This window comes from Xenopus laevis, chromosome 2S, assembly GCF_017654675.1.
Source record: "Xenopus laevis strain J_2021 chromosome 2S, Xenopus_laevis_v10.1, whole genome shotgun sequence".
NCBI classification, from domain to species: domain Eukaryota; kingdom Metazoa; phylum Chordata; class Amphibia; order Anura; family Pipidae; genus Xenopus; species Xenopus laevis.
The window spans coordinates 131,760,635-131,783,014 of record NC_054374.1 but is presented as its reverse complement, the minus strand read 5'-3'; the positions used below and the strand labels follow the sequence as shown (position 1 = coordinate 131,783,014).

Here is a 22,380-nt window from a genome sequence, read left to right as displayed (position 1 = left end):
GCAGTTTTGCTCCTGATTTGATTTTTATCTTAGTGGGAGCTGACAGAAGTAAGCAGAATATTCGTCATACTTCATATTGCACCACCATTGCTAGTAAGGCATCTCACATTCATATATAAATGCAACATAAGGAGAACTATGCTGTTCACACAAAAAGCTAACCTCTGTTTTAATTGTGTCCCTGGCTAACTAAACTAAACACATGGTCATTTATAACCACTGGCAAATTTGCACCTGGGCAGTAATCCATGGCAATCAATCAGATGAATCTTTTTACTGTTCAACCTGCAGCTGGCTGAAAAGAAAAACAGAAAATAGCTGATTATTATTATTTTCTTATGTCATAGGGTGTTACTTTTGTGGCAACTGTACATTTTTTGTTTTCTCTTTGTTTTTGTCTAATAAAAAGATGGAATTAAAGGAGAAGGAAAGGCTTGCAGCACTTGGGGGTGCCAAATGTTAGGCACCCCCAAGTGATTGTAGTCACTTACCTGAAACCCCGGGCCGGTGCTCCTATCAGCAGAAAACGGCACAGACTCAGGGTTATACCAGTGAGCACCATGGAGTGATCTTCTTCCTACTTCTTCGCGTGGCTGTGCATGCGCAGTAGAACAAAAAGCCGAACTTTAACGAAAAATTTGGCTATTTTGTTCAACTGCACATGAGTTTGCTCCGGGAAATTTGAAGACTGAAGTGGATTGCTCCAAGGTGCTCACTGGTATAACCCTGGGCCAGTGCAGTTTTCTGCTGATAGGAGCACCGGCCCGGGGTTTCAGGTAAGTAACTACAATCAAGGTAAGTAACTTCAATCACTTGGCGGTGTCTAACCTTTGGCACCCCCAAGTGCTGCAAGTCTTTCCTTCTCCTTTAAGGCTGCAATTTTTTCTTTTTGCTGATGTTGCAAGAACTGCTCTCGGTCTGCACGGAGGGGTGCAATCAAACTATGCTATGTTTTTCTTTTTAAGCATGATTCAGTTATACATTAATGATATAGTGGCTTTCCATTTTCATTGACATTATTGATCCTATTAATGTAGGTCTTTAGATTACTGTGCCTTTTTATTCTGAACGCTCTTCCACAACATGCTTTACAGTTAAAATGTTATAAACACTAGCGTGACAATCCCTGTGTAATCGTTTTTTGTTTTTTTTGCAGGCGGATGACATAAATAATCATTTTCATCAGATGACTCTTAGTCGCCAGGGCTCATCTGAGGCACCAGATCCTTCCTCTGCCATCTACCAACCACCCCTCATCTCCCAGCATCCCCAGCAGGCTGGCTACATCATGACATCTGGGGGGCAAGCTCTTCCCACCACTGGCTACCCTTCCTCAGGGCACCCATCCCAAACTCAACAAGTCATCTCTCAGCAGGGATACATGCAGCCTCCACAGCAAGTATGTTCTTTTTGCTCTCTGTATGAAAGTATAGTTTATAGATTCCCTGTGCTGTGTGAATGTAATGTGCAAATGTTTATATGGCTGATAATGATGGTTGTAAAAGTGATGATGTAACTGTACTGTGTGAAGGTGAAATACATGTGGTAAGAGAACTATAACCTTCTATAAGTACTCCATGTCCAGAAGCACATTGCAGTACCAGCCTGTTACATAAGCTTAGCAGGTCTCTGTTACTGAGAACTTGCAAATCACAATCTAGCAACTTTGCTGATATTTTATAACACTGTTAAATATTACTTTGTCTCCTTTTAGATTCAGGTCTCGTATTACCCCACGGGGCAGTACCCAAACTCTAGCCAGCAATACAGACCTTTGTCACACCCAGCTGCCTACAATTCACAGCGTAATCAGCAGGTCACCCAACCACCTCAGCAGCCTGGTAAGATTTGCTTCCAGTTGATAACCAGTTTATATTGTCACTAAGTGAAAAGTGACAATATAAAAAGACTGGTAATTGTTCTTTATACAATCCCTTGTACCATAAGCAGTGCATATTTAACATGATCCATACATATATACACCCCTGTTCTGCTTTAAACTGAAACTGGCCAATAATAAAAGTGTCAAAAAATGTGCCAAAACTGCCAGTTTCAAGTCTTTGTCTCCCCCATGCTGAGGGTTTGGGGCCCAGCACCCGGGCCACTGAACAGGAGCGGTGAGTGACCCATATTTTCTGCATTGGAGTGTTATAAGTGGAGGGTTCGGGGCAAGCGCACCCGAACCAATTTATAATTGTGGTGAGCGAGTTTTTTAGAATAGAGTACTGACCGCTAAAAGGAAAAAGTGTCCAACAAATTAAACATATGGCAGGGGGTTGTAGCGCTCCTGCTTCTTTCTTCTAGTGTCTTCTTTTAGATAGATCCAAACAGCCGCAGTCCCATATACAGTGGTGCTTGAAAGTTTGTAAACCCTTTAAAATGTTCTATGTTTTTATATGAATGTGACCTAAACCATCATCTGATTTTCAAGCAACTCCTAAAAGTAGATGAAGAAAACCTAGGTAAACAAATGAAACAAAAATTATTATATTTGGTCATGTATTTATTGAAAAAATGATCCAATAACATATCTGGCATGCGTACCATCATGACAAAAATAAGTTTATCAGTATTCCCTTACTCAGCATTTGGTGCGACACCTCTTGTGCAGCAATAATTGCAGCTAAACGTTTGTGGTAACTGTGGTTCAGTCCTGCGCAGGAGGAATTTTAGTTAATTCCTCCATACAGAACAGCTTCAGCTGTTGGATGTTAGTTTGTTTCCTCACATAAATCACTCACTTTAGGTCTTTCCACAAAATTTCTATTGGATAATGGTCAGGACTTGTGTGTTTAGAGTCGCTGTTTTGCTGCATGACCCAATGTCTCTTGAGATTCAGTTTGCGGACAGATGTCTTCCTTTAGAATTCTCTGGTATAGTTCAGAATTCATTGTTCCATCAATGATGGCAAGCCTTCCAGGTCCAGATGCAGCAAAACTGGCCCAAACCAGAACACCACCACCACCATTTACAGATGGGATAATATTCTTATGCTGCACTGCAGTGTTTTTCTTTCTCCAAATGCAGCGCTCCTCACTTAAGCCAAAAAATTATATTTTGGCTTCATCAATCCACAAAACATTCTTCAAGTATTTGTCCACATGATCTATAGCAAACTGAAGATGGTCAACAATATTTTCGTGGGAGAGCTGGCTTTCTCCTTGCTACCCTGCCATACACACCATTGCTGTTCAGTGTTCTCCTATTAAACATCAACATTTGCTAATGGGAGATAGGCCTTCAGTTGCTTAAAAATTACCCTGGGTTCCTTTGTAACCTCTGACTATTAGACGCCTTGCAGTTGGAGTTATCTTTGACGGTCTATCACTTTTTCTCTTGCCTAGATTGGGGGACACAGGCACCATGGGGATGAAGATCCTGTTGCTTGGAGAAAGGACACTAAAAGGTTAAAGTTGCTCCTCCTCCTCCTGTTCTGGGCTTCATCCCCGCCTACCTCCTCAATCCTCAGTTTTCTTTAGTGTCCTCAGAAGGAGGATGGACACTTCGTGGCTGGGAGCAATGGTACAGATTTATTCAGTATCATGCCACTACTAGGGGTCAGTGTTTCTCTTCCAGAACCCCTCCAGCCAAGGACTTCTGATCTGAAGATGCTCTATAGCCTTCCCGCTCTACGGAGGCTGCAGGCTGGGGAGCTCCCCCCACACTACCCTGGGCACTGGTTCCCGCTCTCCGGAGGCTGCACCAGTAGCCACAACGGAGGGTATATATTTTATTGAGCATTCCTGGCTGGCACAAGGAGGTAAGTCAATTCCCTCCTCCCTCCCCCCATTACATGCTGCCTGTCAGCTCTGCAGAAAGGCATTTAGTTTCACTTTCACTGCTATTCTCTCACAGAGATTTTCCTAGGTATTTAGTTTCACTTTCACTGCTATTCTCTGACTAAGATTTCCCTAGGCCAGGGATGTCCAAAACGTAGATTTGGATCTACCAGTAGACCTTTAGCTGGTCATCCGTAGATCTCAAGACACTGTCAACACACAGTTTGTCTAAATCAGCCTTTTCATGCTTTTTATTCAGATATTTATGTTAAGGTTACATAAGAAATAGATGTTTAAACATAACAATATACATTTTCTCATGAATCAATACTTAAGTAATATTTCCTATGGAACAGAATGCTAACAATGCCTTTATAGATGTAGATCATAATGGAACAACAGCACTAAAAGTAGACCCCGCATTGGTAACTCGGTGCCATTCCTAGCGACTTTTCGCGCCACCATCTGGCGCTGCGTCTATTTCATTGTGCACAAGTCACTGCACACGCGCCCACGGGCGCCATCTTACTTAGGTACTATACCAAAGCCCGGGAAACCTCTCTGGCGGCCATTTTGGATCCGCATCTCTCTCCAGTACTGAGCGTTTCCAACCTCACTGTCTCTCACAGAGAAGAACAAGGCACCATTCCTTCTTGGTGAATAGGTAGTTACCCTTCCCTTACTCTTTCTCTAGGGGATTAACACTTCCCTCTCTATGGGACCTACTGTGGGGTTTTTCACTACTTCCCTCTGTCTCCACAGATCACACTCTAAGGGAGAGGTGGTTCACTCCTCTGGACTCTCCTAATATTCCCCAATATCTTTACTTACTGGGTGGCACTATCTACATAGTATAGCCATGACAGGCAGGGCAGATGACCAGTCCCTTCCCAAGCAGGCAACTGCATGTACCACCAATGCAATTTAGTATTTGGCATGGGCTACTTGCAGACCTAAATTTGCTAGTGTTTTGGCTGAGCCAATATGTGAAGCCTGTAAGACTGCAGCAGTCACTGCACAATTACAATCCCACACAGCCCTACCAGCCAGCTCTGCGACAGCTACGGCTAATCAAACGAGCTTGGATTCTGAATTGGTGTGCACTCTATCTCTAGCGGGTCTACAAAACCTAGCCAGAATTCCAGAGACTCTAGATAAGGTCCTACAGCACCTATCTACACAGCCTCACAGACCGGTCACTCAGCAGTCAGCCACAAAGCGACCTCCCCTTTCCCCACCTTTTTTGCCTGATGAACAGGAAGAGGCATCGGGAAGAGGGACAGATCCTATCCGCAGATGAATAGGATCAGGATACCCCTAGATCACCCTAGATCACAATGAGAGGTCGAGAGCCTGATTCAGGCACACCCCACCTTTAGCAGAGCCAACCAAAAACATTTTCAAGAGGCAAAAGAAGTCTTCTTGTGTCTTTCCAGCCTATGAACAGCTGGGTGACATTGTTAAAGCACAATGGAAAACGCCAGACCATAGAGTCCTATTTTCCATCGCTTTACTCAATCTTAACCTTTTACTGTACAGACCTTGGTCTTTACCCCCAGCAGTGGACCCACCGGTCTCTAAATTGTCAAAGACCACCACCATTCCAGTAGCCGATGCGGCTTCCTTTAACTATCCTATCGACAAACGTCTTGAGGGTTTCTGCAAGTCGATTTTTACAGCAGCAGGCGGAACTCTCCGACCTATTATTGCCACCCCATGGGTATCCAGGTCAATGAAAGTTTGGGTGGAACAGGTGGCCCAACTCATGGCTCAGAAGGCCCCTCCACAGACCTCTTTCTAGCTCCGATAGCGGATACAAATATAAATAAATTTGCGTAGCAGTCCTGGACGCGGCTAAGCTCGTCACAAGGGCTTCGGCATAATCCATTGCAGCCAGACGTTTCCTTTGGCTAAAAAACTGGTCAACAGATCTTACCTTGAAGTGGTCTCTGCTTGGTCTCCCATTGTCGGAAACCAACTTTTTGGTGCTGAACAGAGAAGGTAAATTCTCAAGCTACAGAAGGCAAGAGCACTTTACTTCTGCAAAACAGACCCAAGAGGACTACCTTCAAAAGGCAACCATTTTTTTTTTTTTTTTCCGCCCCTTTCGCCAAAATCAGAGCCAAAGGTCCCAACATGAAAAGCAACAAGCTCCGACCCGCCCCAGATTCAGTCAAGGCAGGAAGCACAGCAGCACCTAAGCCCGCACAGGACAAAACAGCCTCCGCATGAGGAGATGCCCACCCCTGAAAGCTTACCCTTTGGCGGACGCTTAAGTCACTTTTGGGAGTTGTGACGGCATAGAGTACTGGACCCCGAGGTCCTACAGATCATATCTATCTCATAGAATTCGCTCAGCTACCTCCGAGGTGATTTTCCATCTCAAGGCTCCCTACCACAGAACCCAGGCACTGACTGCCTCCGTGGTTGTAATGGCGGTCCCTCAAAGGTAAAGGGGCTTCGGTTTCTACTTAAACCTGTTTATAGTACCCAAAAAGGATAGATCTTTTCACCTGGTGCTAGACCTAAAGGCACTAAACGACCATGTAAAGAAGCACCACTTCAAGATGGAATCCATCCAGTCAGTCCTAATGTCCCTGGACATAGAGGATTTCAGGGCGGTGATCGACATCAAGGATGCATACCTGCATGTCCCCATACATCCCAACCACCACTGGTTCCTTCATTTTCAGTGGCAGGAGAACATGGCAATCCCTGGCACTCCCCTTCAGACTATCCTCTGCGCAAAGGGTATTCACAAAGGTCATGGCTGCGGCTCTAGAGGAGCGTGAGTGAGTGAGTGTCATACCATACCTGGATGACCAACTGGTAAAGGCCCGTTCCATGGCACTGGCCGCAACTCATCTCCAGACACTAATGCTGTTAGGCTGGCAGATAAACTTCCAAAAATCTCGATTCATACCGTCTCAGAGTACAGAATATTTAGGGCTTGATCTAAATTCTTCATTGGGAAGAGCCTTCCTTCCCCAATCCAAGCTCACCTCAATGCAGGGGCTCCTGTCAGCTCTGCAGAAAACGGTTTAGGTACCTTTACGATTGCCATGAGAGTGCTAGGGACTATAGTGTCATCCTGCGATTCCATATGCGCAGCTCCACACCAGAGCCTTACAGAGCCTTACTCTAACACCAGAGGAGGAACTGAGCGAACCTAAAATGCAGGATTCGCCTATCAGAACTAGTTTGAACCTCTATCAATGGTGGCTTTGACCAACAACACTTCAGTCAGGAAAACCCTTCCCCAATCACCAGTGGACAGCCATCACAACAGATGCCAGTCTACAAGGTTGGGGAGAAGTATTGGGAGACCTAACCGTACAGGGACGTTGGTCACAGAAAGAACTACTCCCCATCAACATCCTGGACTTCAGAGCAATCTACCTGTCATTGCTCCAATGGTCAGGCAGACTCAAGATCTACCTGTAAGTAGTACAGTCAGACAATGTGACAGCGTTGGCTTACATCAACCACCAAGGAGGCACAAGGAGTCAAGCTGCCCTAGCAGAGGCACAGCAAATTCTTCTGTGGGTGTAAAACACAGTACCAGCTATCTCCGCAGTTCATATCCCTGGAGTGGACAACTGGATAGCAGATTTTCTCAGCCAAGAGACCTTAGATCAGGGAGAGTGGAGCCTACACCCAGAGGTTTTTTCTACTGATTCTGGCAAGGTGGGGCACTCCGGAAGTAGACAATGGCATCCAGGTACAACAACAAGCTTCCGAGGTTCTTCACAAGAAGCAATGACCCTCTGGCCCTAGCATTGGACACACTGGTGGTTCCGTGGCAGTTTCACCTAGCATATGTCTTCCCACCACTGGCACTTCTGCCAAGGGTAATCAAGAAGGGTAGAAACAGTTCTAGTGGCACCCTATTGGCCACACCACACTTGGTTCGAATAGCTCATAGGTTCATCAGACAACTTCCAGACAGAATTGATCTGTTATCTCAGGGACTGATCCTCCACCCGAGTTCACCATGGCTGGCTTTAACGGCATGACACTTGAAGCCATAATCCTAGCCAGATCAGGAGTTCCAAAAAATACCATATCGACCTTACTAAGGGCCAAAAAGCCCGTCTCTGCACGCATCTACCACAGGGTATGGAGGACATTCATATTCTGGCGTAAATCCAAAGCCAAAGACCCTGGGACGAAAGTAGCCTATTGTTATTCCTTCAGGAGGGTTTAGAAAAAAGGGCTGGCGCTCAGCTCACTGAATGTTCAGGTATCAGCCTTATCTATCCTTTTTCAGCAGCAGCTTGCAATGCTGCCCAACATCAAGACCTTCCTCCAGGGAGCATTGAGGATGATACCGCCATACCGTCATACAATCCCTCCCTGGGATCTCATTATGGTACCTTCTGTATTGCAGGAGCAACTGTTCGAGCCATTGGATCAATTCCATTACCTCTGCTGAGGTAATGGAATTAGCCATCACTTCGGCTAGACTAGTTTCAGAACTAGCAGCTCTATCCTGTCGTCCACCATTTTTGATTTTTTACAAGGACAAGGCGGTGTTGCGACCTACCATGGATTCTTCCTAAGGTGGTGTCAGAGTTCCATCTTAACCAGGACCTGGTGGTTCCTTCATTTTGTCCTGAACAAAAGACAAGTTTGGAACAGTTACATACGTAGATGTGGTTCGTTCTCTCAGAACATACACCAGCACTACCAAGAGTAGAAGGAAGCTAGACAACCTTTGTCTTACCAGAAGGACCACAGAAAAGCCTTAAGGCATCCAAGGCCACCAATGCAAGATGGATTAGGTCAACAATCTTGAAGGCCTATGAGGTACGAGGTAAGGCCACACCCTTCTGGGTTCAGCTCATTCTACTTCTTCACTCAGCACTCCTTGGGTGGTTCGCCTCCAGGCTTCAGCAGAACAGGTCTGTAGGGCTGCAGTGTGGTCATCCACACACACCTTTTCCAAATTCTACAAGGTGCATACATTCGCCTCAGCTGAAGCGAGCTTCGGCAGGAAAGTGTTGCAGGTGGTTATTCCCTGAACACTATTGGTAAAAAGTCCCGCCCTCATGGGTAGCTTTGGGATGTCCCCATGGTGCCTGTGTCCCCCAATCTAGGCAAGAGAAAAATAGATTTTTGTACTTACCGTTAAATCCTTTTCTCTTGTCCTACATTGGGGGACACAGGGCTTACCTCCCTGTATTAGTTCAAGTTAATGTTAATCAGTGGATATCTTATATAATTTTTATTGTTCAAATACCAACAAGTTCAAACAGCAGGTGGTTCATACCGTGCTTAGCTTGCATTGGGGAGGTGCTCCTTCTCTTCACATGGGTAATTGGTAGGGCTCGTCATCTCTTCTTCGGTCAGAAAACTGAGGATTGAGGAGGTAGGCGGGGATGAAGCCCAGAACAGGAGGAGGAGGAGCAACTTTAACCTTTTAGTGTCCTTTCTCCAAGCAACAGGATCTTCATCCCCATGGTGCCTGTGTCCCCCAATGTTGGACAAGAGAAAAGGATTTAACGGTAAGTACAAAAATCTATTTTTTGAATTCCCTCCGACAGCTGATTGGTGAAATCCAAACTCTTTATAGAGAGTTAACCTTTTCCATCTTTATGAGCATCAACAACTTTTTCTGAGTTCCTCAAACACCTTCTTTGTTTGAGCCATAAAACACATTCACAAATTGTTGTATGTGTGATCAGGCTTTGCCGGATCCCTGTTCTTTAAATAAAACAGGGTCTCACTCACATCTGACTGTCATCCCATTGATTGAAAACACCAGACTCTAATTTAACCTTCAGATTATGTGCTAATCCTAAAAATTCATTTACCTTTACCACACGCAGATATGTTATTGGATCAATAAATATATGACTAAATATTTTTGTTACATTTGTTTATCTAGGTTTTCTTCATCTACTTTTAGGACTTGTTTGAAAATCAGATATTGTTTTAGGCCACATTCATAGAGAATTTTAAAGGGTTCACAAACTTTCAAGCATCACTGCAGGTCTTAAAGGGGTTATTCACCCTCAAACACTTTTTTTTTTCAGTTGGTTTTAGATAGTTCAGCAGAAAGACCTTTTCCAATTGTTTTCAACTAATTGTGTCAGCTAAATGTAGCAAATTGTAGCAGTTCAGATGCTCCTTTAGACACAAGCATTAAACTTTAAACCTAAATTTTGGAAAAACCGTAAAAGATGGAAAGCAATTAAAAAGTCCGTTTATGGTGAATAATCTGAAACAACGGAACTGGAAAAAATAATTACAGCTGAAGTAAATAATTCCTGGTTATCAGAATATCCGTGTTGGTGCAGTTGTAATAATTAGACCGCCTTAAAGAAAAATAAACCATTTATTTTAAAATCCCTAAAAAGACTCCACCCAAAATGACATCTCTCCCTATATTGAGTTTGATGTCTAAGACAGAAGCTGAAAACTGCAACTCAATTCAATCTAGCATGAAGCTCCACCCCCTTTAATTCACTGAGCTTTCCTTCTATTATAAATATGAAGTCGTCAAAGAGCTGTTTGATTTCCATTGGAGCAGGAGGCGGTAAGCATGTACAGTAGACAGCTTGAGTCTTTTTAGAAATAAAGAGGCCTACTTATCCTTTACTGCAGCCAGAAAGAGCGTTCTCTCCATGAGCTTTAGGAATATTATGTGGCCCATCTATATTTTGTTACATAAGACCTGTTTATGTTTTTGACCAGTAAACACTTGTACTCAACTGAATCCTAACTCCTGTGTCTTGTTCCATAAAAATCAACTTTTTTTTATTTGTGAAGTGAATTCAATATCATAGAATTAATTTTTACTAATGGATCAGCTTACCTCTTTCAATGACAGGTATGCAGCCCATTGTTCCCAGTCAGCCTCCTGCTTACCAAGGCATGATGAGTGTGCAGCAGTCACAGAATTCTGCCATAATTAGCAACCAGAGAGCTAGTGTTGGCAATCAGATGCAGAGTATGATGGTGCAGTTCACTCCACTCCCCTCATATCAAGTAAGTAATAGTTTAGTATTAAAGGGCACTTCACTAGAAAGGAATTTACAAAGAAAGATTCAATTTGCCTTTGTCTAGTTTAGTTTACAAGTTGAATGTGCACTTTTGTATGCAGGTCCCAGTTGGAAATGAATCACAGGGAGTTGTGCCGCAGACCTATCAGCAGTCAGTGCTGGTGCCCACCAACCAATCAGTTCAGGGAGCCATGCCAACCAGTGGGATGCCAGTTTACTACAGTGTTATACCACCAGCTCAACAAAATGGCTCTAGGTATGTGTTTTGATCACTTTTATTACCGGTCATCTCCTTTTTTATATCTATTTTTTAATGATTTTCACAAATAAATGAACCAGATAATGCAATAAACTCAGTTTTTGGCAGTTACTTCATATACTTTACATTTCTCCGATGTAATTTTCCTGCTGATTGAATAGCCTGTAGAGAATTAACTATAGCATTAAATTAAAATTGTAAAATCTGCACATGGTTGGGACTCATCTCAGGGCATTTAAAGGAGAAAGATGATTCCCCCCCCCCACAAAGTTCTGTACAATAAATTAATATATACAGTTTATATTAAAGGTAATGTAAGGAACAATATCAAGTTCTTTTTAGGAAATGCTTTAGATTGGCTGCGACAGATCAGCAGTATGTCTTAAGGGATACTCCTTTTTACAAGTAGGGTTTACCCTCCACTTAAATGTGGGTATAAAATATTGTACACATTACATTGCTTTCCTATTTTACTTATGCTGTTGTCTATGGAGAGTGCCGTAAGCAAGCAAAATGACAGAGAGAGGAACAGGGAATAAAGGCTATAGTCCATAATGTCTTTACGCTGAAAATAAAATAAAAAAGAGCTTTCATGAACTACAGCCATAGACTGTGCACAGAGATGCCATTAAACAATGTCTCACATGTTTACTTGTGTTTTGTCAGTCCTTCAGTTGGCTTTCTCCCGCCTCCTGGCTCAGAGCAATACCCAATTCCTCAGTCTCCCTCACCTTGTAGCCCTACACAGATTCAACAGCAGTATCCAGGTGAGTGCAGAAAAGGTTTCAGGAAACCAGCAATGTGCATTACATTATTAGTAAAATCTTACAGGGATGTTGTGATCAGTTAATGCATATTTGCATTCATGTTTGTTTATTTTTTGAAGTGATACTTAATTCCACACATTGTCTTGTAGATGCCTGTTGAGCTTTAAGTGCAGATTAAGGGAATTGTTTATAAGTAAGGTGTTTTTTTCACTAATTACCATGCAAAAGAAAACTTTTTGGTCATCAAATGTCAAAGAAGAAAGTGTTCGTCTACTTCATAATATTAACAGACTGCTTCATATAGTTCAGTGGTGCCATTTTATGACGTTCTAGGGGAATGCACCCTGCCAGAAATTTAGGGCAAATGACGTCTGATTTTCTTAAGGTGGCCATACACTATTAGATCCAAACTAAATTTAAAAAAAAAACAAAATATATATATATATATTAAAAAAAATACTTTTCAGCACTATTTACTATTTTTACATGTTAAAATGAGTTTGTTTCTAATTTCCTAGGCGTGAACTCTTCAGGCCTTGGAGTTGTTGTAATGCAACTGAATGTACCCAACGGCCCACAGGCTCCTTCCCAGAACCCACAAATGGTACAGTGGAACCACTGCAAATATTTTAACATGGACCAGAGGGGACAGAAGCCTGAACATTTATATAACCCAGATGTCAGCAGTCAGGTGAGTTGCTCACATTGCTCAGTCTGACATCCTTGATACTGATTACCATTTATTCACAGTAGATTTAATGTGCTACTTGTTCATATGGGACTGTTAAATTACTGTTCATATTTAGGCAGATAAGCAAAGTTTTTGCCATATATATATGCTTTACTATAATAAGATCTAATCCATACTTTTTGTTGGTTTGTGCTAATCATAAGCTTTTCACAGCAAACCTAAAAGTGGCAAATGTAAAAAGCAGCATGTGTCTTTTTATGTGAGAAAAAGTTATGGATTATGCTCCAAACTAGCCTACATCAGATAAAATTATGTAGTTCTGATATCTATAGTAAAAGAGAGATTTACCCAAAAAAATAAAAATAGAAAGCCATGTTATCTGCATTTGTGTGTGGTTCTCTATCTCCGCATGGCTCTGTCTTGGATGTAGGAGAGCTCTTTCCTGCAAAGGCATTTTTTTTAGTAGGCAAACTGTTTTTATATGGATCGACTTCCCGTTAAACTCAAAGAATCGATACTGTCAAACAAGTTCTGATTTGTGACATTTCGTATATGCTATAATCTTTTCTACAGGCCAGTAACCTGCTGAGCAGTCCCATTACTTCCCCAGCACAGTCTCCAACACCTTCCCCAGGCTCCAACATAAATAGTGTGTGCACTGGTCTTTCACCACTTTCTGTCCTCACTCAGTTCCCTCGGCCTGTGGGCCCTGCACAAGGTAACTATTGTGAAATATGCTTCATATTCAACTTGCTGCCTTCCAGTTCTAAGAGAGAGATGGTTTTATAAGGAATATATATATATATATATATATATATATATATATATATATATATATATATATATATATATATATATATATATATATATATATATATATATATATATATATATATATAATATATATATACTACACCTACCAAACGGGCAACTAGATAGACTTATGACCTTGAAGACCAAAGACCATAGTAAGAGCATGCATGTGTGTGTGTGTATATATATATATATATATACACACACACACACACACATGCATGCTCTTACTATGGTCTTTGGTCTTCAAGGTCATAAGTCTATCTAGTTGCCCGTTTGGTAGGTGTAGTTTGTCATAAAAATAACTGGTAATACATTTTACTTTGGCAGTTTTTACTTATAGTTATATAGTTAAAAGCATGCCACCTCGTGGAGCAACAGTGTTATGCCTTATTGGGTTACTGGGAGTTGTTGGGCAAGTAATGGTTTGATGTTGCTTTAATGGAAAACTTCTGATATGTTGTTGCCTTATGATGTTTTTCTTTTCATTGCTGGCTCTTTTAAACATAAGTTGTTGTAAAAATGTTTCCTGAGTTAATAAGTCTTTCCTTCTGTCTGTAGGGGATGCTCGATACTCCCTTCTAGGACAACCACTGCAGTACAACCTCTCTGTCTGCCCCCCTTTGCTGCACAGCCAGTCCACATACTCTACACAAATGGTAATTATAGAGAAGCAGCAAAAGAAAAGAATATCCAAGAATATCCAACAATTCTTGCATAAATTAATTTGCAAGTCTTCAAGATAAGGATGTCAAATTTTAGAATGCGTTTTACAAGAGAATTCCCCAGTCTCCAAGCAATTGGGGAAGATATGAGGTCTGTGTATAAAACAAAGTGTGAGCACTGTACTTAAATAACTATAGGGCTCCATTATCCGTAAGGTTAAAGTTCAGAAAAAAAGACTTAAAGTTCCACAATACACCTGCGACATGGGCAGATGAGGAACCCTTGGGTGATTCGGAAAGCGGTTAACTTTATTGCTGGCAGAGATTAGTGGTTTACGGAAGAAGAGATTTCTTGTGGGTGACTAATATCTTGGTGCAATTTAGATCCGCTTGCAATAACCACTTTCAAAACTCTTGATTAAAACCAGGGTCTGACGTGCGTCAGTGCCAATAGGATTTATAGAAAAATAACCCGTTATTAACCAATTAAATTAAAATTCAAACTCCGGATTTTAGGTTATTGAGCAAATTGTGGGTGGTTGTGGTTCAAGCTCGTCCAATCCTCTCTTCTTCTCAATCTCTTCTTCTCTCTAAGCATCCTGGGATTTGTGGGGTCTTTTTTTTAGACAAGCTAGAAAGTTAATTTTCCTAACTTTTAAATGAATTGAGCTATATGAAATAGGATTTCAAGGTTAATTATCAACACAAGCCACTTTAGAATAAAGTATTTAATCCCAATGGATTATTAATTTATTGAAGCACATGCACTTCAGATACCTCAATTAATCGAAGAAGGTTAATTAATTCATTGCACGAATTCATTGTTGATCATTAATTCATTTTCAATAGCACTAGTTACTATTTAAGGATTGAAGTCCAATCAATTGCTTAGACATTTGAGCATTTGCACTTTAGATACCTCAAATTGTTGAAGGAGATCTAATTAATTGCACTAATTCATTGTTGATTTATTTTGTGTTAACACAGAAAATCATTGTTGTGAGGACATATTAGTAAAATATATATTAGGTATAATTTGTAATTGAGAGTCTCATCATACAGCTCTAATACATTTGAAATTTAACCCTAATAAGGGTTTTATAATATAATTGATTGGTTAATAAGGGGTTCTTTTTCTACCTTTAATATAAAATCTCTTCATCTACCATTTCCCTTACTGGTGCAACTTTTCACCCCTTTCAGAACTGAGCACAAAGGGTGGCAGCCCATATCTCTGAGACATTGTTTACCATTCAGAGGACACAAAGTTATGTAATTAGCACTCAGGACAGGAATTAAAGGGTAACATTACCAAAAATATATTGATCCACAAAAAAGGTTGGATCACAGAACTCGGTAAATACTGTAGCATGATAGAGACCTCTAGTGACCAAACAGAGGCAAAACTACAAATTCAAATAAATTTTCTCTATATCCATGCTTTTCTATAAAAAATTTTCTTTTTTATTGCATTATTTTAAAAATCACAAAAAACCCACATGGAGCCTATTACCAAAAATATGTCATGGAAGAAAATGTAATTCTAAGAAACTTTTCAATATATCTTAATTACATATTTTCTGTTTTTGTGCTCTTGAAATCAGTATGTGTCTCATTATATTCTTTCCCCTACCAAGTTCTTTTTCATGAGCCAATGTAGCTGAATCCAGCTTATTAACAGGCTGGCTTCCAAGAGCCAGACAAGAGAAAAGGAAGGAATAAACAAATACTGATTTCCATTGCAGTTGCATCTTCTAATAATTTTGAACCCTTTAAAACGAATGAAAATGTGTAATGATTCATAGGACCGTTTGGTTGCTACTCGTTCCCTTTGTGTTGCTTCCGACTGACCCGCATCTGCTGCTGACCATTGAAGTGCTTAGCTATCACGGCCACAAAGGCAACATATTTTGATGCAATGCTACATTTCCAACACTTTATAACTAAATATATAGAAGCCGCTTAATTCTATATGGATGAGTGAGAATTTGGATTATTTGGCTGTTAAAAATCACAATACATATTGACATGTGAGGTTTTCTTTTGTGTAAAATGACTGTGAAAGCACTAGTAAATTTAATATACTTCAATCTTCTTTGCTGATGAATGCACAGACTGGGATGAAGCACGGAAACCGAGGGAAAAGGCAGGCTCTGAAATCTGCTTCAACGGACTTGGGCACAACTGATGTAGGCAAGTAAACTGTGTCCTTCCAAATACTGGTATATACACTGCACTGTACAGAATGGCAGTATGTGATGCTAGGAAAACAAGAGTTCTGTTATTTAGGACATTTTAAAATGCAGATAATTAATTTACTTTTGTTTTTGGTTGCTGTCCTCTCTGGGAGACTTTATCATTCTAACCATTTGCCATTTATGGCTGCAGCTGCTAGAGCAAGGTCACATATAGCAGATTTTCTATGCAGGTGTTGTTTTTATATATACAGGCAGAGGAAAGTGCACACTCCTGTAGCTACATTGACATGCCCATCATTGGCCTGTGTGGAGCCACACTGAGCGAATATCCACACAAAAATGCATAAAATCGCGTTTTTGTCCTGATATCCACTCTCTGTAGCTATACACAGATAGACAATGGGGATGTGCACATAGATGCACTTTCCTACTCCTCTATACAAAAAGTCTGCAGAATAAAGCGGCCATGTGCCTTATCTTTGCTACCGCCTTAAGTTTTTATAGTTCTTCAACTGGAAGTTTGTAGTAGCTCAAGAACTTGAACTTGGGTTAACGCTTTCCATTTAAAGGCAACCCTTCAAGAAAAAAAACACTGAGACATTGAGGGATTCCTGCTCATCTTCTGTTTTTCTTTTTAGTTCTTGGCCGGGTCTTGGAAATAACAGATCTGCCAGAGGGCATCACTCGAGCAGAAGCTGGAAAGCTTTTTACACAGCTGGCAATGTCCGGGGCCAAAATCCAGTGGCTGAGAGACGCTCAATGTCATAATCAAGGGCCCAATGGTGACAACAATGGACCTACAGAAAATGGCCGCCAAACCCACAACAGTGATCTGGCAGCATTTTACACCATTGTGGCAGTCTTCCCAAGCACCACAGCAGCACAGAATGCCTCAATACAGCTTAATAACCCAATCAGCCGCTTCAAATTGCGTAGCATCAAGAAGAACTATGATTTACGCATACTAGAACGTGCCAGCTCCCAATAGCATGTGGAAAAGGGTGGGAGAGGTGTGAGAAAATCGGCAAGAAGACAGAGAAGGGGGAAAATAGACTTCTTACTCCCCCCTTTTTTTATCACTCTCTTGCCTTCTTCTCTTTCCTGCCCCAAAAAATAGAAGCACACTGGACTTATACAGCCTCTCCCTTCCCCAGTTCTGTTTACTTCTTTCGTCCTTGTTTTTTGCCAGTCCCTTTCACTTGCTTCTCTTGGCTCACTTTGTTTTGTCATGGGTGACTAATTCTAGTTATCAAGAGTCATAAACCGGGTAGCAATTATAAAGTTACTCTCCCAATCTTTCAGCCATATTCACATTCTGTAATATAAAAATAAGGATACAAATAATATTTCACAAAAGTTAGAATTTCATATCAAGTGTGCACATTTATTCACCTGAAATGAATGAATGAAACTTTTGTACTCTAGATCTGAAAGGCTCTCTAGTGGATCTTTTGTGCAGTTTCTTGTTGGAAGCAGCAGGAGTAATCTAGTTTGAGTGCCACCTCCATACAATTTTGAATACAGAAGCAGTAAAATATGCAGCATTTTGGTTGAGCTGAAAATGCAATGAATAATGGTACATATTCTTTCTGTACGCCCGCCCATTTTCCCCCTATAGTGACAAAAAATTTGTTAACAAGACTACTGGTAAAACAAAAGAGAGGAAAAAGGAATTTATCCAAATACCACATTTATGCTGTATTGCAAATGGCACCAAATCTTCCAGTGACTTACAAACACATGAACATGTGTTGCTTAAAAAGTCTCAATTAATTATATTTTTGTTGTATACTCCTTAGACCACTGTGTGTGTTCAGTATGTGTGTGAATAGGCCTTGTCCTAGCTCTAGGACTCGTTCCGGATGTTTTAGCCACACCTGCTGATCTTCTAGAATGCATTCCGTCCTGTGACTTCCTACCGATACAATACAAGGACTGATACAAAACATATTTGAAGGAGTGGGGATCCATCTGTTGTGACTTTGTGTGTAGTTGGCAGACAAAGCCAATAGATGTGGCCTATGCGGTGTACCAACCAAACCTCAGTGTCTGAGACTAGGAGTCTTTCACACACAAACCGTATACACAGGGTGTTCTAAGACTATGGTTTGTCTCACCCACATCATATTTTACAAACAAGACACTTTGTGAGAATTTAACTGTAACACTCTGTTTTTAGTTGTTTTTTTTCAGGCAAGAGTGTGGGACAGCATTATCTGTCTTACCCAGTTATCTGCTATACTCTATGCAGGGTGCTTGACCCAAACCCATGGAGAATGCAACCCTTATGGAGTGATAGTAAGTGCAAATGGTGCTAAAAGGGACACCGTTTTAGAGGTATCTGTATGTAGTTGAAAAAAAAACAACAACAAAACAAGCTTTTAGAAACAGGCTCAATTAAAAGGAGGGGACTACACTGTGTACCCCCTGGGTATCTCCCAACAACTTCAATAACAGACAATGCCACTAAAGTGCTACTCTGCACATCCTCATGTCTGAAATAAAGTCTGCTGAAACCATAGTGGTGGAAGTCCTGGCTTCATACTAATGCTGCCTTGCCAGTGACCCTGGAACTAGAGTTGTACACCCCAAATCTCTATCCGTTTCCACTCTTGGCTCATTCACAGCTTCTCGCACATTATTTCACTCTAACCTCGAAATCAACTTTATTGATGCCTTTCCTTTTAGACTTTGTCTTTTGCACTTTTCAAGTTCATGTACATTTTTTCCTTCATTTGTAGTTTTTCCTTTTCTTTTCCTCTCTTTTCCTTCACATCATTGTGTTCATCAATTCTGACCTCTCCTCCGGGTCTCTTGTTTTTATTCTTCTTCTCCCTTTATTTGTTTCATATCTTGCACCCATTTCTCTACCTTGTAGGCATTATTCTGACTAAAGCGATGAAACCTGTTACCCCCACCTAGCTCCTGTTTAAAGAAACATTGACCCATTTGTTGATCAAGAGTTTAGATTCTCTGCACCAGGTACCAAGCTGCCACATGCTGAAGGAAGAGACAGAGAAAAATTACTTTTTTTGCCCAGAGTGGAAAATCGACCTTTTATTTCTTTTTCTTGGAGTTGGTTGTCCCTGAACATTGTAAAGTTTTTTTTTTTCTTTGATGCTTGTGAGAGTACATTAACATGGGTATTTATTTGCACAGATGGGCTGTACTCACTGTAAATTTTATTTAATCCAATTTTGTTTTTAAATATGGAAAAAAAAGTATGTGTCACATTAAAAACAAGTGTGTCCTTTTCTTTGTAGCTGTGGTAAATGTCCTTTCCAGTGTGTTGCTTTAAACACTGGCCTGGTCCTAGATTCTATCTTGTACCATCTGTCAGATTCAATGATATAAGGAAGTACTTTTCTGGTAAATGGTAGCTAATGCCTGACAATGAATGGGCTGGAAATGTGCCTTGAGCTTAGTCCCCAATATTGAGATTGGAACAGCAGATCTGAGCATCTATGCTTTTGTAGGTAAGGAGGCACAGATATATCCTACATATAACTTAAAGGGATGATATTGTCATGGGAAAACATGTTTTTTTTTTTTTTTCAAAACGCATCAGTTAATAGTGCTACTCGTATGACTGGGGCAGCTGGGAAACTGACAAAATGTCTAGCCCCATGTCAGATTTCAAAATTGAATATAAAAAAATCTCTTTGCTCTTTTGAGAAATGGATTTCAGTGCAGAAGTCTGCTGGAGTAGCACTATTAACTGATGCGTTTTGAAAAAAATGTTTTCCCATGACAGTATCCCTTTAATCTAAAATCAAAATGCTTTGGAGAACTTTTGCGTCCATTCCTCAGAAGATGAGCGCTCTGAGCAATTTTACATTTAGAGAGTAGAGTTTGTGGTTAAATGAACCACCAATGACTCCCCATCACTGTTGCTTCCTAACTTTGGCTATAGGGGAACAACCAGGAATTCCAGGTGTAGGTCAATCCAAGGCACGGTTCCCCTGCTAATGTATCTGGGGGAAAAAGGCAGGAAGAGGGTCTGTACTCCTTATCTTAAGTTTAAAACTAAAAGTTTGATGCCCCCCAGTAAGCACCCAAAGGATGACTCCCAGGTGATGCAAAAGCGATGCTCTGCACTCCCAGATGATATGACCCTGCCCCATACTATGGCAGCAGAGAACACACCAATTCAGTGTTTTCTGGATAAAACTGCCCTGAGTATGTGCAGTGTCATGGGGCCAAGGGCTGAATGCTTGTGTTGAAATGTTGTGTATGAAAGGGGCTCTGCGTCCAGGCTGGTGCAACTATCACATTAACATCAAGTCAGCTCTAGCTTAACCCTTTGCACTTCATATCACACCTGTAAAATACTACAGCTTCCAACTGTAGAATAAACGCTACAACATCGGGTCACTTATTTACTACATTATTGTGTTCCTCTTCATACTGTGCTATAATAACTTAATTATTAACGGAGACACATATTCAAGTTGCTAGCCTGCTCTCCTGCATTCAGATTTATGCAACCCTTCCAGCTGCACTTCGTAATTCTGAATTTACTCATGAACTACAATAGTAACACTATACTACGGTCCACGTTATACAATGGGCAAAAATATATTGTTGAATGTACAATAATGTAAAAGAATGCTCATTAAAAAGGGTGTAGCAATGGAATTTAGTTGTTTAAATTATTTGCTCAGGTCCGATAAATGTTTAGCAATAGGATAGAGAACCAAACTCTGCTCAGATGTGCAGCCAAGCAAAGCCTTAGTGTCACTGTTTTAACACATCCTCCCACGTCATATAGTAATTGTCCTTTTATTAAAAGGTGATCTCTAATATGGAAATAGCGTGGTTTCCTTTAATATGCTTTCTACTTTAAAGGCAAAGCCATGTGGGATTGTGAAAGGCCGCAGATTCGTGAACCAATTGCAAAAGTTTTACCAATGCCCATCTGCATTCTCTCCAGTTGTTGAAACGTCACAAAGGTAAGGTATTTTTGTATATAGGCATGGGATATGAGTCTAGCAATTCTAATGGACTAGATAAGATGAATATTATTGTTAAAAAAGAGGAAGGGTGACTACAGATTAGCAGAACATTTTTTAGGCGAATGTGAGAAGAAACCGTACAACTTCATCTGATCAGATTCTGTAGCATCGTGCTGTTGCATGACCAGGTCTTTTTATGTCACAAAATCTGATCAAAGCCTTGTGTAAACAGTGTTAAACTGGCCATACACAGGCTGATATAAGTTGCTGATACAGTAAGGGGCAGATTTACTAAAGCGCAAAGTGGCTAACGCTAGCGCAGTTTTGGACCCTATTGCCAGTCATATTTTTGCTCCATCGAATGGGCGCTACTCCGCAAATTCGCTAAAGTGCAGATTTTACTGAACACTACCTCTTTCGGCAGAGTTGTCTTTGAAGATGGAAAATAAGTATGGCAAAAACCAAATAATGCCCTGTTTGCACCCTCAGGGGATATTATAATTAAGATATTTGAATATTAATCATTTGCATCTTTTTATATATGAAATTTTTAAAAAAAGTGGACAACTTGACATGTGTGACATCACTACATTTTAGCACTATACCCCACATTCATCAACAGCAGGTATAACACTGAAGGACTGCTGCAATTAAAGGAATACTATACCAATGCGCAATGTACTGTAGTTCTCTATAAAAATATAACCATTCCAATATAGATCAGATGGCACTCCGGATGGAAAAAAAAAAGTCTTTATTGCAACAAGTCAAGGACCTGCATTGCGCAACATTTTGGAAACCTATGATTTAAGGGGGTTTTCTCCCAAACGCGTCAGGCAATGCAGGTCCTTGACTCCTTTTTTTTTTCCATCCGGAGTGACGTCTGATCTTTATCGGAGTGGTTATAAGTGACACCGGGGATCTTTGTGGAATTGACTGAGTATAAGACACTGTGCGAGGTGAGTCTGGAGCGGTCACTTCTTTTTGGCTCTCTATAAAAATATATTGAATAAAACCGCTCATATGTAAAACCCTGCTTCATGTAAATACGTTTTCTCATAAGAATATACTTTAATAGTGTGTGACACTGGGTAATCCTAAATATAAAATTGCTATTGTAAGTGCCAAGGGCCGCCCCCTGAGATCCTACGATTCACTGTGCACATAAACAAACCAAACAAACCATACATGTTAGGTCACATGAGCCAATTAATGGACAAAGTTGTGTCTTTTGCTTCCACACTTC

At 40.8% G+C, this 22,380-nt stretch overlaps 1 protein-coding gene across 8 annotated transcripts in view; it reads left to right on the top strand.

Annotated features, from left to right (window-relative positions):
• Nucleotides 1-19,434, top strand: part of LOC108709856 (R3H domain-containing protein 2-like) — a 96,993-nt gene extending 77,559 nt beyond the window's left edge. For all 8 annotated transcript variants that reach the window (XM_041584411.1, XM_041584409.1, XM_041584412.1 and 5 more), the window contains 10 exons: nt 1,157-1,399; nt 1,715-1,841; nt 10,615-10,772; nt 10,888-11,042; nt 11,712-11,812; nt 12,331-12,503; nt 13,077-13,221; nt 13,878-13,975; nt 16,096-16,174; nt 16,818-19,434. In XM_041584411.1, coding sequence (XP_041440345.1) covers nt 1,157-1,399; nt 1,715-1,841; nt 10,615-10,772; nt 10,888-11,042; nt 11,712-11,812; nt 12,331-12,503; nt 13,077-13,221; nt 13,878-13,975; nt 16,096-16,174; nt 16,818-17,167 — 1,629 coding nt within the window. In that variant the 3' untranslated portion in view covers nt 17,168-19,434. The remainder of the gene's footprint in view (nt 1-1,156; nt 1,400-1,714; nt 1,842-10,614; nt 10,773-10,887; nt 11,043-11,711; nt 11,813-12,330; nt 12,504-13,076; nt 13,222-13,877; nt 13,976-16,095; nt 16,175-16,817) is intronic.
• Nucleotides 19,435-22,380: the final 2,946 nt, after the last annotated feature.